A 15,905-nucleotide genomic window follows, 5' to 3' on the forward strand; every position below is an offset into this window, starting at 1 on the left:
AGCTTCTAAAAAATGTACTCCTTTCCTTTTGGAAAGAAATTTTGTAATGAGAAACATTTTGTTTGCAAGAGTTGTATTTTTGGAAAAATGAAATCCACCCCCTTTCCAAAAAGAACATTTGTGTCAAAAAGACCCTTTGAATTAATTCATTCAGATGTTTGGGGTCCTTCTCCGGTCATATCAAAAGGAGGATACTCATATTATGTTACCTCCATTGATGATTTCACTCGATATGTGTGGATCTATTTTCTTAATTTAAAATCCGAAGTTTTTAACTTTTTAAAAAAATTTCATATGATTGTCAAAAAACAATTTTCAACTAATATCTCCATTCTTCGATCCGATTCCGGTGGTATATATCTATCAAATGAATTTCAAGAATATTTGGAAACCAATGGAATTTGTCATCAAAGGTCATGTCCTAGGACTCCCCAACAAAACGGTCTAGCCGAAAGAAAGCATAGACACATTTTGGAAACCACTAGGACTCTTCTCATTTCCAAAGAAATTCCAAAATGCTATTCGGCCGAAGTCGCCTTAACCTCCACTTATTTGATAAATAGAATGATATCCTCATCCCTTCAAAATATATCTCTATATGAAAAACTTTTTGAAAGAACACCCGATTTTAATAGATTAAGAATTTTTGGGTGTAAGTGTTTTGTCCTTACACATAAAAGATATACGTTATCTCCCAAAGCTATCGAATGTGTGTTCTTAGGATACGGAGAAAATCAAAAAGGTTTTAGGTGCTTCGATCCCAAAAGCAACAAACTATATGTATCCAAAGATGTTACTTTTTTGGAAAATGAGAATGGCTTTGAGAAAAATAAAGATATTGATGAAAGCGAATATGCTTTCTTATTTGATCTTCTCTCTCAAGAAGATGTGACTCCTCACGTAGAGGATGTTCTTAATGATTTAGAGGATACTCCTCTTAGTAATGTTGAAAATGAAAGTAATGATGTTGAAAATAGGTCAATTCAAACCTATGCTAGGCGTGGTCAAGAAATTCCCATAAGTGCTTTAGAAAAATATTCTCAAAGTTCCAACATAGAAGAAACCTCTTTAAGGAGATCTAGTCGAATCTCCAATCCTCCTAATAGGTTTGTTTCCTATGAATCCCTAACACCTAAGTATAGGGCATGTCTAATTGCATTACACTCTTATCATGAACCATCACACTATAATGAAGCCAAAAACATTCCTCAATGGGTTAAAGCCATGAAACTAGAACTTAGTGCCCTTGAAAAGGCTAAAACTTGGGAAATAACTTCATTACCCACTGGAAAGAAGTCTATTGGATGTAGATGGGTCTTCAAAATTAAAACTAAAAGTGATGGGTCATTAGAACGTTATAAAGCTAGGTTGGTTGCTAAAGGATATGCTCAAGAGTACGGAATAGACTATGAGGAAACCTTTGCTCCCATAGCTAGAATGACTAGTGTTAGGACTCTTATTGCGGTTGCATTCATTAAAAAATGACATATCTATCAATTGGATGTTAAGAACACATTTCTTAATGGCGAACTAAGTGAAGAGGTTTATATGGATCCTCCACCAGGAGTATCTATTGGTGAAAACAAAGTTCTTAAACTAAAAAAGGCACTATATGGGTTAAAACAAGCTCCAAAAGCTTGGCATGACAGATTTAGCAATGTAATGACTAACTTAAATTTCCGTTCATGTTATACTGACACTGCGTTATTTGTGAAAAGTGCAGGGTCCTCTGTAGTTATTTTACTACTATATGTTGATGATATGATCATCACTGGAAATGATGAGCAAGGAATCCATGATATTAAGAAAATTTTAAAAGAAATTTTTGACATGTCTGACCTTGGTTTCTTAAGATATTTTCTAGGTATTGAAGTTGCATATTCACCCCGAGGGTATATTCTCTCTCAGATGAAACTTGCTGCTGACATTTGTGCCAAGTCTGGAATTTCGGATGATAAAAAGACAGAAACCCCTGAGGTTATCAATGCAAAGCTAAGGCTGGAAGATGGGACACTTCTCGAGAATCCTACTCCCTACCGTCAACTCGTTGGGTCTCTGACATACTTATCCATCACTCGGTCAGACATAGCTCATGCAGTTCATTCCGTCAGTTAATTTCAACATGCACCTACAACTGTGCACATGAGTGCAGTCTTAAGGATTGTCAGATATATTAAAAACACCATAACTAAGGGAGTTTTTCTTTCCTCTTCATCATCACTTGATTTAATTGCTTATACAGATGCTGATTGGGGAGGAAATCCCAATGATAGAGTCTCAACCACTGGTTTTTGTGTTTTCTTAGGTGACTCTATGATTTCTTGGAGATGCAAGAAGCAGCATAAAGTATCATTGTCCTCAACTGAAGCGGAATATCGTGCAATGACCACTACAACCATGGAGCTTGTGTGGCTTAGAAGTCTCCTCTGTGATATGGGCATCATCATCTCAATTCCTTCGAAGATGTGTTGCGATTACAAGAGTGCTATCTATATTGCAAGCAACCACACCTTCCATGAGCGTACTAAACATATTGAGATGGATTGCCACTATGTTCGAGATGAATACCTAAAAGGAACCATTACACTGCCCTACGTCACATCCGAGTACCAGTTGGCGGACTTCTTCACCAAAGCTCTTGCTGCTCCTCGTTTCATGTTTCTTCTCGACAAGCTTTTCGTTGTATCCCCGTAAAGCTTGAGGGAGGGTGTTAAAATATATATGTAATATATATTTATATATATATATCTATATATATATATATAAATATATTCTGCCCGATAAGGGGTATTTCTGTAACTCGCCCAATAGGGGCATTTTAGTCTTTTTCCTTTTCTATTTTTTTCCTTTTCCATTTTTTTCCATTTCTTTTTGTCTTTTTTATTTTTCTTTTTGTGCATTTAATGCACAACCATTGGGGGCCCCAACAAAGAGTCGTTGGGCCCCCAACGGTCACAATTGTGACCGTTGGGAGCCCAACGACTCCTTGTTGGGACTCCCAATGGTCCCTCTCTCTTGCTTTTCTCTAACTCTCCCTCACTCCTCTCTTGCCTATAAATAAGTGGGGTCTCCCCCTTTGTAAAGTGTGGCTTCTACAAGCCCTTTAGTGCATTTATAAGATTTTATGCTTTCTAGCCATTTTTGGCTTTCGTGTATGTCCTCTTTTGGACTTGTTCTTTGATTTCTATGTGTGAATGTCCATTGTAGGACATACATTTCTTTTCCGCATATTTCATTACAATATTATCACATTATAACAGGGGCGGAGCCACATTCGAGCTAGGGTGGGCATGTGCCAACCTTGACCCGACAGGTTGGGTAGTGAGTGCCCACCCTCACCCTCAGAAAAGTTGGGTCAGGGTGAGCACACTCAGACTCGACCCACGCCTCTCCCCTCTACCCCCTACCCGACTGCCCCCCCCTCTCTCTCTCTCTCTTTGCACCCCCTCAACGCTGGTCCATCTGCAATCTAGCAGCACTATCGGCAGTGCTGGTGCACATGCCCTGCCCTGAGTTCCTCTCTCTCTCCGCCGAAACTTTGCTGGATTCCAAGTTCCAACCAACCATCCACCATTCGACGGGCTCTCTGGCACACGCCCCTGGCCCTGGTGGCTGGGTCTCTTTCTTTTCATTTTTTTTTTCAAAATATTTGATAGGGTCTTGATTTTGAGGGTTTTGATTTTAGGGGTTTTACTTTTTTTTTAATTAGCATAATATATTTTTAGGGTTTAAGTTTTTTATTTAGTTATTTTTGAAATAACATGAATGCTTAATTAGGGTTTTAAGTTTTTTTTTGTGTTTAATTAGCATTAGGCATGAATAATAAATGCTTGATTTTTGGTTAGAATATTAGGTGTTTTATTTGTTTTTTTTCAATTAGCATAAATCTCTGATTTCTTTTAGGATTTTGAGTATTGATTTGGATTTTTACAAATAACATGAATATATAATTAAGGTTTTAAGGTTTTTGATCTACTATTTTATTTTTAATTATCATTAAGTGTGATTCGATAAATAAATGCTTGATTTTGGTTATCAAACCCCTAAATCTTTGATTTTTGTTAGGATTTATGTCTTTTATTTTTGGTTTTTTAAATGATGTAAATATTTAATTAAGGTTTTTTTTTTCAATTAGCATATCTATAATGTGATGTTTGTTAGGATTTAAGGTTTCTATTTGTTTTTTTTAGAATGACGTAAATGTTTATATTTGTGGTTTTAAGGGGTGTGTGTGTGTGTGTTTAATTACCATTAAGCGTGAATCCATGAATATTATGTGATTTCATTTTGGTTAGAATATTAAGGTTTTTTTTTATTAATTAATCATAAATGCATAATTTATAATGTTTGTAGGGATTAGGTTTTTGTTTTTTTAAATGACATAAATGTTTAGTCATGATTTAAGGGTTTTCCTTTTTTTTTTCCAATTATCATTAGGCATGAATATATGAATATTGCGAGATGTGTTTTTGGTTAGAATGTTAGTGTTTTTTTATCACTTAGCATACATGCATAATTTATGTTGTTTGTAGTAATTAGGGTTTTGATTTGTTTTTTTCGAATGTTTAGTTTATAGTTTTAGGGTTTTTTGTGTTTTTTTTCTGATTACCATTAGACATGAGTCCATAAATATTGTGGGATTTGATTTTATCAACTAGCATAAATGAATAATTTATGATGTTTGTAGAAAATAGGGTTATGATTTGGTTTTTTGAAACATATTGTTAGTAATTATTTTTTCTCTTTTACTTTGTATTTGTGCCTTTGCATTATAATGTGATACTTATATTTTTAATGTTTTTCTTGTATTTTTATATATTTTCTTATATACTTAAATATACCCATATTTTCCCAAGAAAAACAAAATTTTAATTTATCCTGAGATTTTCCTTTGGAGAAATTCCATATAATGATTTTTGTGACTATGGGTGCTATACTGCAATCATATGTATGAAAGAATCTAGCATCTGATGTTTCTGTTATCATGTTTAATTTGATTAAACAGACTGCCGAGGAGGCCATGACACCCATAGAATCAACTTTTTCTTTGGATGTTAACTCAAAGTTGGACTGGTGAGTGTTGGTTGTATTCAATTTGTATAAGTTCGTTATGTTAGGAGTTGAGATTTAGCTATGACTACGAGTTCCCTCCTTGAGATCAGTTAGGATATTCAGAAGTAAAAGAGATAATCAGTAGATTATCCACTAGATTGTACATTACTTGTTATGAAAGATAATCCAATTTTATCTGGTTTGGTGATATCAGGGAAGCAATGGGGAAAATCCTTGCTAGAGGGCATAGTCGAGTTCCTGTATATTGTGGAAATCCAAAAAATATTATTGGGCTTCTCCTGGTAGGTTGGGGAAAAAAAAGAAGGGCTAAGTTTTTGCTTACTTCTGTTTGCTGAATGAATTATCATTATTTGGGATAGGTGAAAAGTCTTCTAACAGTGCGTGCTGAGACAGAGACTCCTGTGAGTGCTGTTTCCATCAGGAGAATTCCAAGGTATATAATAGAATTGACTGTTCAGGAATTTATATTTGAGGAACTTAGAATTGGCTTAGTTATGATTTTTTAACATCTTTAAACAGGGTTCCAGCAGACATGCCCCTGTATGACATCCTGAATGAATTTCAAAAAGGAAGCAGCCACATGGCGGCTGTAGTGAAGACTAGAGCAAAGGATCGAAATCCTCCAATAAGTGGAGATGATGAGAAATCTGAAGAGAACAAAGTTAGCAGTGCAGACTCTTCCCTTACTTCTCCGTTGCTGCAGAAGCGGGATGGGTGTTCAGATCATTTTATTGATGTGGAGAAAGGAGTGAATGTTGTGGCCCCTCCAAATAAGAGGTCTTCTTATCAGCAGATTGATGGGGCATTCAGTGCTGAGGCACAATTGTCAGTGGATATTGAAGATGGGGAAGTCATTGGTATCATCACCCTGGAGGATGTGTTCGAAGAACTCTTGCAGGTCAAGCTCTCTCTCTCTCTCTCTCTATCTATCTATATATATATATATATAAGTATTTGGTACTCTCGTGTGTAAGGAACCTCCTTGTTGGAACTCATAGTGGGAGGTTGTTTTAACCAAATCTAAACCCACAGATGTGTTCAACATGGTCAAAATAGTAGGAATCATCTCTTGGATCATATTTTTTTGGTGTAAAAATAGGACTTTATGAGGGTTGAAAATTTTGGTAAATTGTAGGCCATTGATTTTTCAACCCTTGCAACTTACATACATTTAACACCTAAATCTCTCCACATTCTTTGAATTTGCTTCTCCCATTTCCTTGGTGGTCTTTTAATTCCTACAACCCGTATCATGTTGCCCATCCGTACCCCTATGGCTCAAAAGATCTCTAACAAGAAGTCCTATTTTTTTTCTTTCATACCCAGTTAACTAACTTCTTACTGTCTTTTGCAATGCAGGAGGAAATTGTGGATGAGACAGATGAATTCGTCGATGTGCACAAAAGGTATAAGAAAGCAGTTTGCTCTTGTGATATTCAATCATTGAAAGAACTTCCTGGAGTGATTGCTTTGTGGGAGTTGACAGTGTTTAGTTGTGTTCCCAGTCTTCATGCTACACATGCAGTGTCACATGAAATCTTGTATTTTCTGCCTTGCAGGATTTCATGTGACTTATTTTAAAACTTTGAAGAGAAGCTAAAGCTTTTTGTTATTTCCTAGAGCCTTCATTTCCTTCATTTTTATTCATTTATCCTTCTTCCTACCCCTGTTTCCCAGTTATTCACTTAGTATGACAGCTTAGCCTCTTATTTTCAGCATCCTTTCCTGTGATCACTGCTAGATTTGCTGGTATTCATGGCAATATATTAGAATGAGAGAAATAAAGAGAGTATGCTGGCTGGTTGAAGGAGACACCCCAGGAAACCTTCTTAGTCTCAGTTCCTATCAGATTGTTATTTGTATTTAATCTCAATGGGATCAAATGCATTTTTACCCTTTAGGCATGTAGTTGACACATTTTAGCATCATGTGAAATTACCACATTACAATGTAAACTATTTGGCTAATTACAAGTGTACCTATCTGTCCCTTCACTAGTGTATAATGACCAGATTGCCCCTAGTGTCTCAATTGGCAGAAATGCCCTTCCACTTCTTCTCTTACAGCACTTGCCATACCAAGCATGGTCTATGATCATCGAGAGTTTATCTTTCATCATGCAAAGATGTGTAAAAGAAAGAGGCTGTCATAATATCCACAATTTGTAAATGAGTGCTAACAAACTGTGGTTCCAATTCTTGGTCTTCAATCTTCTCACACACAAAATGCTTATTGTGCTGCACCGAATTTATAGATATGGAAAATGTACTTCAGTTTTTACAACAGCCCAAAATTCCCAATGTTGAGATGTAGAGAGGTAAGTAAACTTCTGATCCAAGTGATCTCTGTAGTCATAGATGCCAGGGCGTGGTATTCGGCTGCTGTGCTTAAGTTCAATGTGGTACTTTATTTCTTGCTGCTACAACACACCAAGTGTGAGCACAAAAATGCATAGAAACCAAACACAAGTGTCTAATACTGGTTTCTCCTGCCCAATCACCATCAAAATATGCCAGTCATATGAAGACCAACTCCACTATTCAACTATGTTCTTCTATAAAGAAGTCCCTTTTTTAATCTTCCCTTATGTATCTTGAGTGTCTTAAAATGAGTTGTTGTAAGTGCATACATAAATTGGTATATTTGACTGCACGCACTGTGGTTGAGTGAAAATTCAAATACTGCAATGGCTCCAGCTATGCTTTCATATTCCTCCGGCCTGGGAAGCAACTCCCCTTCATCATATCTCAAACATCTAATGCTATTGGCCTTATCGTAGTTTTCAAGTCAATCATACCTATGCACTTCAGGAAGTCAAAGGCATGCTTGTGTTGTGTGAGAGTAATTGATCATCCTTCATGTCAACCACAATTCCTGTAACGACCCCAATTGACCCTTAAAAAATAGTGATTTTTTTTTAAATAATTGCAGAAAACCTCCCAAGGACTTGGGGTACATCACAAATTTAATATAACCAAACCACAAACTATCCCAGAATCACTTAAAAATAATAAATCAAACTTCGTTAATTAAATTAATAAGTTGAATGTCAAAATATAGAAATCAACTCTCTCAAAATCCTGTGCCCTGGTCAGAACCCAAACACCGAGTCACAAGTCTCTTGTCCTCCAGCCAGTCCTACACGTCACTGAGCATCTATTCCTGTAAAATAATTTTAAGAAAACGGGTAAGAATCGAAGTTCTTGTACGAATTCCTCTAAAAATCCAATAATAAAAGAAAAAATATAAATTAACTCATGCATAAATTTCAAAGAAAATCATAAGCAATAACTTACTATTCAAGCATCCAACCATATATCATTCAAAATCAAATATACAAAGATGCATGAACTAATGTTGAATAGTAAAATATACAGGATTTAATGTACATGCATGAATAACTTATGAAGTTATTTATCAGAGTTGCTTTGCATGCATGTTTCTATTAAATGCACACGAATTTAATTTGTACTTTTCCTTAAACTCGTGGATACTCAAAATAAGTACAGTTCTCGAGGTTCAAGTTAGGTTCCCAGTCATAGCTTAACACAATTTGTATTTTATTTACTGGGTTCTACATTTGTTCCTCGATCGATATCAGGAATCCTCACATTTCATCAGAATATTAGGAATCCTCACCTAATGCCGGGACATCAATAAAAATCTTCAACCATTGACGCCACTTTCTTGGTATACCAATCACTGCAGCTGAGTCAACAATACCATCCTCAGGCAAAGTGGCTGAAAGTTCTCTAAAATCGTGGCCGAGAAGTAAACCACACATTGGGTTCTGGGGCACAATTGCACACGGAGTTTTAGTATCCTCACGGTATCCCATGACTGCCATCCAAGATTTCTACACTATAGAAGAGACATTAAAGAAGAGTATAATTACACTGTTTTGGTCATTTTTATCATTTAAATCAATTTCAAGTTCTTTACACAAGAACCATTTTACAAATCCACATGCAATAACAATTTCGAGCCCTGACCCTCAGAATTTAACTACTGGTCGGATTCATGTACATGAATAAGCCAATCAAGAAATAAGCAATAACTGGTCAGATTCATGTACATGAATCGGCCAGTAAAGAAATAAGCAACAACTGGTCGGATTCATGTACATGATTAGATTCAAGTACATGGATTTACCATTCAAGAAATAGGCACAACTGGTTGGATTCATGTACATGGATTGGTCATATAAGGAAATATACAACTATGGGTTAGATTTATGTACATGGATCAACCAATCAATAAGATAAACAGCTGCGGGCTAGATTCATATACATGATCAGATTTATGTACTTGGATGGCCAACACAAAATAAACAACTGCTAGCCAGATTCATGTACATGATCAGATTCATGTATATGGATCGACTAACACAAAATAATCAGCTGCTGGCCAGATTCATGTATATGGATCAGCCAACACAAAATATTCTGCAGCTGGTCAGATTCATGTACATAATCAGATTCATGTACATGGATCGACCAACACAAAATATTCAGCTGCTGGCCAGTACATGATCAGATTCATGAACATGGATCGGATAAAACAAAAATACATGTGCATACATGATTCAAACTCCTAACAAAAAAATAATCAGCAACAAAAAAAAAAACATATACATATAGCATGTTCATGAAATCGACAACTAGTCTATACTTATAAAATTGACCAACTGAAATATGCCTTTCAGATGCATAAACTTAAAATTAGCATAACTGACATACAATGCATCATGAAATCAGCAAATCTGAAATCTCTCTCTCTCTCTCTCTCTCTCTCTATATATATATATATATATATATATATATTTCGGATGCATGGGCATGAAATCAACAAATCTGAACTACATATTTATATACCGAATGCATGAGCATGAAATTGACAGAACTGAATTTTATATATATATATATATATATATATATATATAAAATCGACAATATATTTGTCTTTGAAATCATATTTTTCTTTTTGCCCTCTAAACCCACACTCGAATCAATTTATACATATTCCTTTCCTGTGCGAATTAAGAGAGAAACCCATACCTTGATTCAAAGTTACAAAAAACTAGAGAAAATCGATAGATGGCTTCTTCCTCTCTTTTTTTCCTCTCTTTTTTTCCTCTCTTTTTCTTTTCCTTTTTCTCACTAGCACACATGATTTTCCCTCTTTCTTTATTTTTCTCAACTCTCTCTCTCTCTCTAGAACACGAGTTCTAGAGAGAGGAGGAGCTCTCTAGCCTCTCTTTATATATTTTTTTAATTCTTCTAGAGAGGAGGGGTGGGGATGACACCCCCTTCTAGACTCTTTTTATATGGGTGGAGTTCTAGCAAGTGTAGAACTCTACTTCCTTATCCCTTCTAGATTTTTAAGATTTTATATATTTTATTTAATTTATATTCTTAAAGAATATTCTAGGAGGGAACGCCCCCTTCTCGAAGTCCATATGAGGTAGAGTTTTACCCCAGGTAGAACTCTACCTCATCCTTATTCTTAATTAAAAGTGGTTATTTTTAAAACTTTAAATTCACTTTAGTTTTAAAATTGCCATGAATAGATTATGGATCTAGATTGGATCCATGATCCAAATTTATATTCAGTATCCAATTGGATCACAATCTAGACCGGATCCTAGTTAATATGGACCCTGCACTGAGTTCAAATCCATATTAGCTTGGGTCCAATGGAGTGGATCCAATCCGATCCAAACCAGAAAAAACTCAAAAACAGAGGCCGATTATTTTAGAAAAATGCATTTTTCGGGCCAACTATAATCCAATTTTTGGATAAATAGATCTCCTACGAGATCTACGTTCTGAGGCGGATCTAATAGTGGTTTTAACTCAATTTTGCTTGAATTTAACTCGAGTTTCGCTTGAATTTAAAGGTTAAAAACAATAAATTTCTCAAATTATTCTTAACACAATTAGATCTTGTCAGTGGGCTCTGGACCAAGCCCAAACCCAGTTGACGTCACCCATATATATATATATTTTGCATGATTTTTATCAATTAAATATAAGTATATAATTTAAAATTTATATTTTTTGGGCTTATAAATCATGGAAAAATTACGAGATATTACAATTCCAATAAAGTAATGGACTGATCTCAGATATTTAATCTAAAACTTATCATGTAGTTGCTTTTTAACACATGAAATATGTGTTTCATAATTACCACTAATCACAATATCATCCATATATAACATTATCAGTGTGATTCCATGCGTTCATGACAGATAAAGCATGTATGAACAAATCAATGGGACCTTACTACATATCAAAAGTTTTCAAGCTATGGTTTTGAAGCTTGTTTCAAGCCATAATTAACCTTCTTTGGGTGAAACACTTTATTTGCATAATCTCCTTTAGCATACTTAAAGAGTTGCTCCATGTAGACTTTTTTAAGCTCTACATGTCTTTTTAGAAAGAATACTGAGGGTAATTTGAGATAAAATTTTGTACAATAAAAGTTTGAGATCAACAACTATTTTTTATAACAAATTGGCAAATGTTTCTTGAAATCCTTGGTGAAAGGAATTACTTGATATCGGATTGACACCTTCATGACTAGATTCTCCTCTCCTTTCCCCAAAGGAGAGACTCAGGCTTGATCCTTACCTGAACGGGTAATAAAAGATACTCTTCTTTTTTTTTATAATGAACTAAACAAAAGAAAAAGGAAAATAAAGAAAAATACAGGTGCAATTTGAGAAAACATCAAGCTAACGAAGCTTCCAACCAATTATTACAAGAGATACAACTCTTCTTGTCCCCATTTGTGTTTTCAGACTAAGTGTCTCATCACAATCGAGGTCATGCTCGAGTGTACCCCCTTTTTCATTAACTGAGATTTAAATCATGTAATGCTCTCATTTGCTCGATATTTTATTTTATACGCCTACTTGCTGCTTACAACATGCTTGTCTTTGAGATAATCAATGATTTTAAGCATCACATTTATCTAAAGCTTGCATCTCAGTATTTATTGTCTCAATCTATCTATCATTTTTATATGCTTGATAAAGAAGTTTAGTTCTTCGTTGATGGCTGTATTATGTATAAGATGCTAAAATCTGACATAGAAGGCTTCATAACTAAACGGTCACCTGGGTTTCAAATTCTAGTAAATCTCCTCATGGGTTCTTTGAATGCTGTCATATTAAGTTGGGGATTGGATGTGATAGCCCTGCTGGTCTTAATAATCTATGCTTGACCAGCAACATCACTTCTACGAGCTTCATTATTATCATGCTGCTCCCGCCTATGATATATGATAGGTGGATTGTGCCATTTGGAGGTTGCTGCGTGGGAATCCTTGTGGCTGCATTCAGCATTATGGGGAACATGGCATAAAATCATTAAAAAAAATGGCAGGTACTGAAGTGAGATGATGATCTTCCAAACACGAGCTGAGATTCGAAATGATGTCTTAACAAGACATTTAAGCATAACCCTTAAGAAGGGTATAAAGGGAACAAAAAGAAAAAATATTCTTTTATTGAACAAAGAGAAGGCAATGCTTAAGAAGCATTTTACAATACATTACAAGAGGGGCTGAACCCCTATATATATACAATATGAGAGAGGGAGAGAATGAGAGACTCCAACGACTCTAAATAGAGCTGTTCCAACGACTCTATTGCTAATCAAGTCTTAACTAAGACTTGACTAGTTATGTCATTCTAGTTCAAATTGAACTAGATGACAAAAAATAAAAAAAAACAAAAAAATAAAAATACAGAATAAGAAAAGAAAAAAATATTATTTATATATATAATAATAATATTATATATATGTTTACAAATTTACATTTTAACACTCCCCCTCAAACTTACGGTACAATGAGCAAAAGTTTGTCTAAGAGAAAGTGAAATCGGGGAGCAACGAGAGGCTTTGTAAAGAAGTCTGCTAACTAATATTCTGAAGGAACATATGACAGATCAATTGTCCCATGTATATATTCCTCTCTGACGTAGTGACAATCTATTTCGATGTGTTTGGTGCGTTCGTGAAATGTTTTGTTACTTGTAATATAGATCGCACTTTTGTTGTTACAATATATTCGTGAGACTTTTGTTGCTTCAGCTCCCATGTCAGCAATCAGTCGTCGGAGCCAAACTACTTCCATGGTCGTGGTTGCCATGGATCTGTATTCAACTTCGGTGGATGATAGAGATATCTTTTGCTGCTTTTTGCACCTCCACGAGATTAATGATTCACCTAAAAAGACACAAAAACCAGTGATTGAGTGTCTGTTATTGGGATCACCTCCCCAATCAACATCAATATATGCAAGTGAGGAAAAAGACAAGACAAGTTCTCGTGAAAGGGAGGACTGAATGTATCTGATAATACGCATGACTGCTTCCATATGAACAAAAGTAGGAGCATGTTGAAACTGACTTGCTGTGTGAACAATATGTGCTATATCTGGTCTGGTAATGGATAGATAAGAAAGTGCCCCGACAAGCTGTCTGTAAGGAGTAGGACCAGCAAGAAGTTTTCCATCATCAATCTTCATTTTAACATTAACAACTTCTGGAGTGTCTACTTTCTTATCATCAGTAATACCAGACCTCAAAACAATGTTAAAAGCAAATTTAGTCTGAGATAATAAATATCCTCTAGGAGAATAAACAACTTCAATGCCTAAAAAATATCTCAACAAACCCAAAACAGTCATTTCAAAATGAGATTTAAGAAGTGTTTTGATTGTTTCAACTCCATGTTTATCGCTTCCGGTGATGATCATATCATCTACATAGAGAAGAAGCACAATGATCCCTGCATCAGAATTCTTAATAAACAAAGCAGTGTTAGTTAAACAGAATTGAAAACCAATATCAATCATAACACGACTAAACTTATCATACCAAGCTTTTGGTGCTTGTTTAAGTCCACAAAGAGCTTTTTCTAAGCGAAGGGCTTTACCCTTAGAAATACTTAGACCAAGAGGGGGTTCCATGTATACTTCTTCAACTAGCTTTCCATTTAAGAAAGCATTTTTTACATCCATTTGAAAAATGAACTATTTCTTGATAGAGGCTAAGGCAATTAAGGTTCTGACAGTTGTCATACGAGCCACATGAGCAAAGGTTTCTTCATAATCAATGCCATATTCTTGGGCATGACCTTTGGCTACTAATCAGACTTTATATCTTTCAAGAGTGCCATCACTCTTATAGTTTTCTTCCTTGGAGGAAGATCTTGAATAGTCCATGTAGAAGCCTTTTCTAGTGCATGTAATTCAGCTTTCATGACTTCTATCCATTTGACATCATTTTTTGCTTGGAGATATGTAGATGGTTCTTCATATGAGTGAATTAATGCAATGACTGCCCTATATGTAGGTGAGAAGGACTCATATGACACAAACTTTCCTGGAGGCCTCGAGACTCTGGATGATCGTCTAGTTGGAATGTTAGAATATTTTTCAAGTGCAAATGGAGGATTAGACACTTGTCGCCTGAAATATTGGATACTAGTGTCTCTATGAACTTTTTCATTGTCAACATTATGATCAAGATCAATAATTCCTTGATCATTATCAAAGTTATAATCAAGATCATATTCATCAGATTTTGATGTCAGATCTAATAAAAAAGAGTACTCAGTGTCATCCTTTGGTTTTTCAAAATAAAAGAAGCTCTCTTTTTCGAGAAAGGAAACATTTCTAGACACATATAATCTATTATTTTTTAGGTCAAAACACCTATAACCTTTTTGATTTTCAGCATATCCTAGAAAAGCACAAGGAATCACACGAGGGGAAAGTTTATCATTTTTGTCGGTAAATATGAAACATTTGCACCCAAATATTCTCAGTCTAGAGTAGTCTGGAGAAACGTTCATAAGTTTTTCAATGGGAGTGATATTTTGTAAAGAAGAGGATGACATCCTATTAATCAAATAGGTAGCAGTTAAGGCAGCTTCTGCCCAAAAGTCTTTCGGGACTTGATTTGCTATTAATAAAGTCCTAGTAGTTTTCATAATATGGCGATGTTTACGTTCTGCCAACCCATTTTGTTGAGGTGTATAAGGACAAGATCTTTGATGTGTGATGCCATGTGACCTAAAGATAATTTTTAAAATCTGTGGATAAAAACTCTTCTCCTGAATCTGTGCGAAAAATGGTAATATCATTTTGAAACTTGTTTTTAACCATTTTATGAAATGTTTGAAAGTATGAAAATACTTCAGACTTATGTTTAAGAAAGTAAATCCATGTATGTCGAGAGAAATCATCAACAAAAATAACATAGTAAGCAAATCCTCTAGAAATTACTGGTGCAGGATTCCAAACATCCGAGTGTACTAATTCAAGTGGTCTTGAAGAAAAACATGTTTTGTTCTAAAATGGTAATCTTTTCATTTTGCCAAGAATACAATCTTTACAGTCAAATGATTGAGAGTTACAAAATTTTCCTAGATTTGAAAAAAGTTGGATTTTTTCTATATGTGGATGACCAAGTCTCTTATGCCACAATTTTAACTCATTTTTCTGAATATTATAGCAAAAAGTATTCTTCGACATTTCTAAAAAATTCATGTAATAGAGTCCTCCTTCTTTATGGCCTTTCCCAATCAGCTTGCTTGACTGACGATCCTGTATCCAACAACTATGAGAAGAAAATGAAATATTACACCTATAGTCAAAAATTTGAGATATAGATAAAAGATTTAAATTCAATTTGGGAACATATCTAATTTCTGGAATAGAAAATTTCTTTGTTTTATAGATTTTTTCAAAATTTCCTATTCCTTCTATTTCAAGAGAAGTCCCATCGACTGTAAAGGCCTTTGACACACTTGTTT

The 15,905-nt window shown here is 35.0% G+C and overlaps 1 protein-coding gene across 1 annotated transcript in view; it reads left to right on the forward strand.

Annotated features, from left to right (window-relative positions):
- LOC149851315 (DUF21 domain-containing protein At4g14240-like) overlaps positions 1–15,905 on the forward strand; it is a 36,519-nt gene that overhangs the window by 5,193 nt on the left and 15,421 nt on the right. Inside the window, exons 7-11 of the mRNA XM_090014647.1 lie at positions 5,006–5,073; positions 5,267–5,354; positions 5,433–5,506; positions 5,593–5,971; positions 6,433–6,479. Coding sequence (XP_089870773.1) covers positions 5,006–5,073; positions 5,267–5,354; positions 5,433–5,506; positions 5,593–5,971; positions 6,433–6,479 — 656 coding nt within the window. The remainder of the gene's footprint in view (positions 1–5,005; positions 5,074–5,266; positions 5,355–5,432; positions 5,507–5,592; positions 5,972–6,432; positions 6,480–15,905) is intronic.

The sequence above is a fragment of the Nuphar pumila genome, chromosome 1 (assembly GCF_984573655.1).
Source record: "Nuphar pumila chromosome 1, dmNupPumi1.hap1.1, whole genome shotgun sequence".
In the NCBI taxonomy this organism is placed as follows: domain Eukaryota; kingdom Viridiplantae; phylum Streptophyta; class Magnoliopsida; order Nymphaeales; family Nymphaeaceae; genus Nuphar; species Nuphar pumila.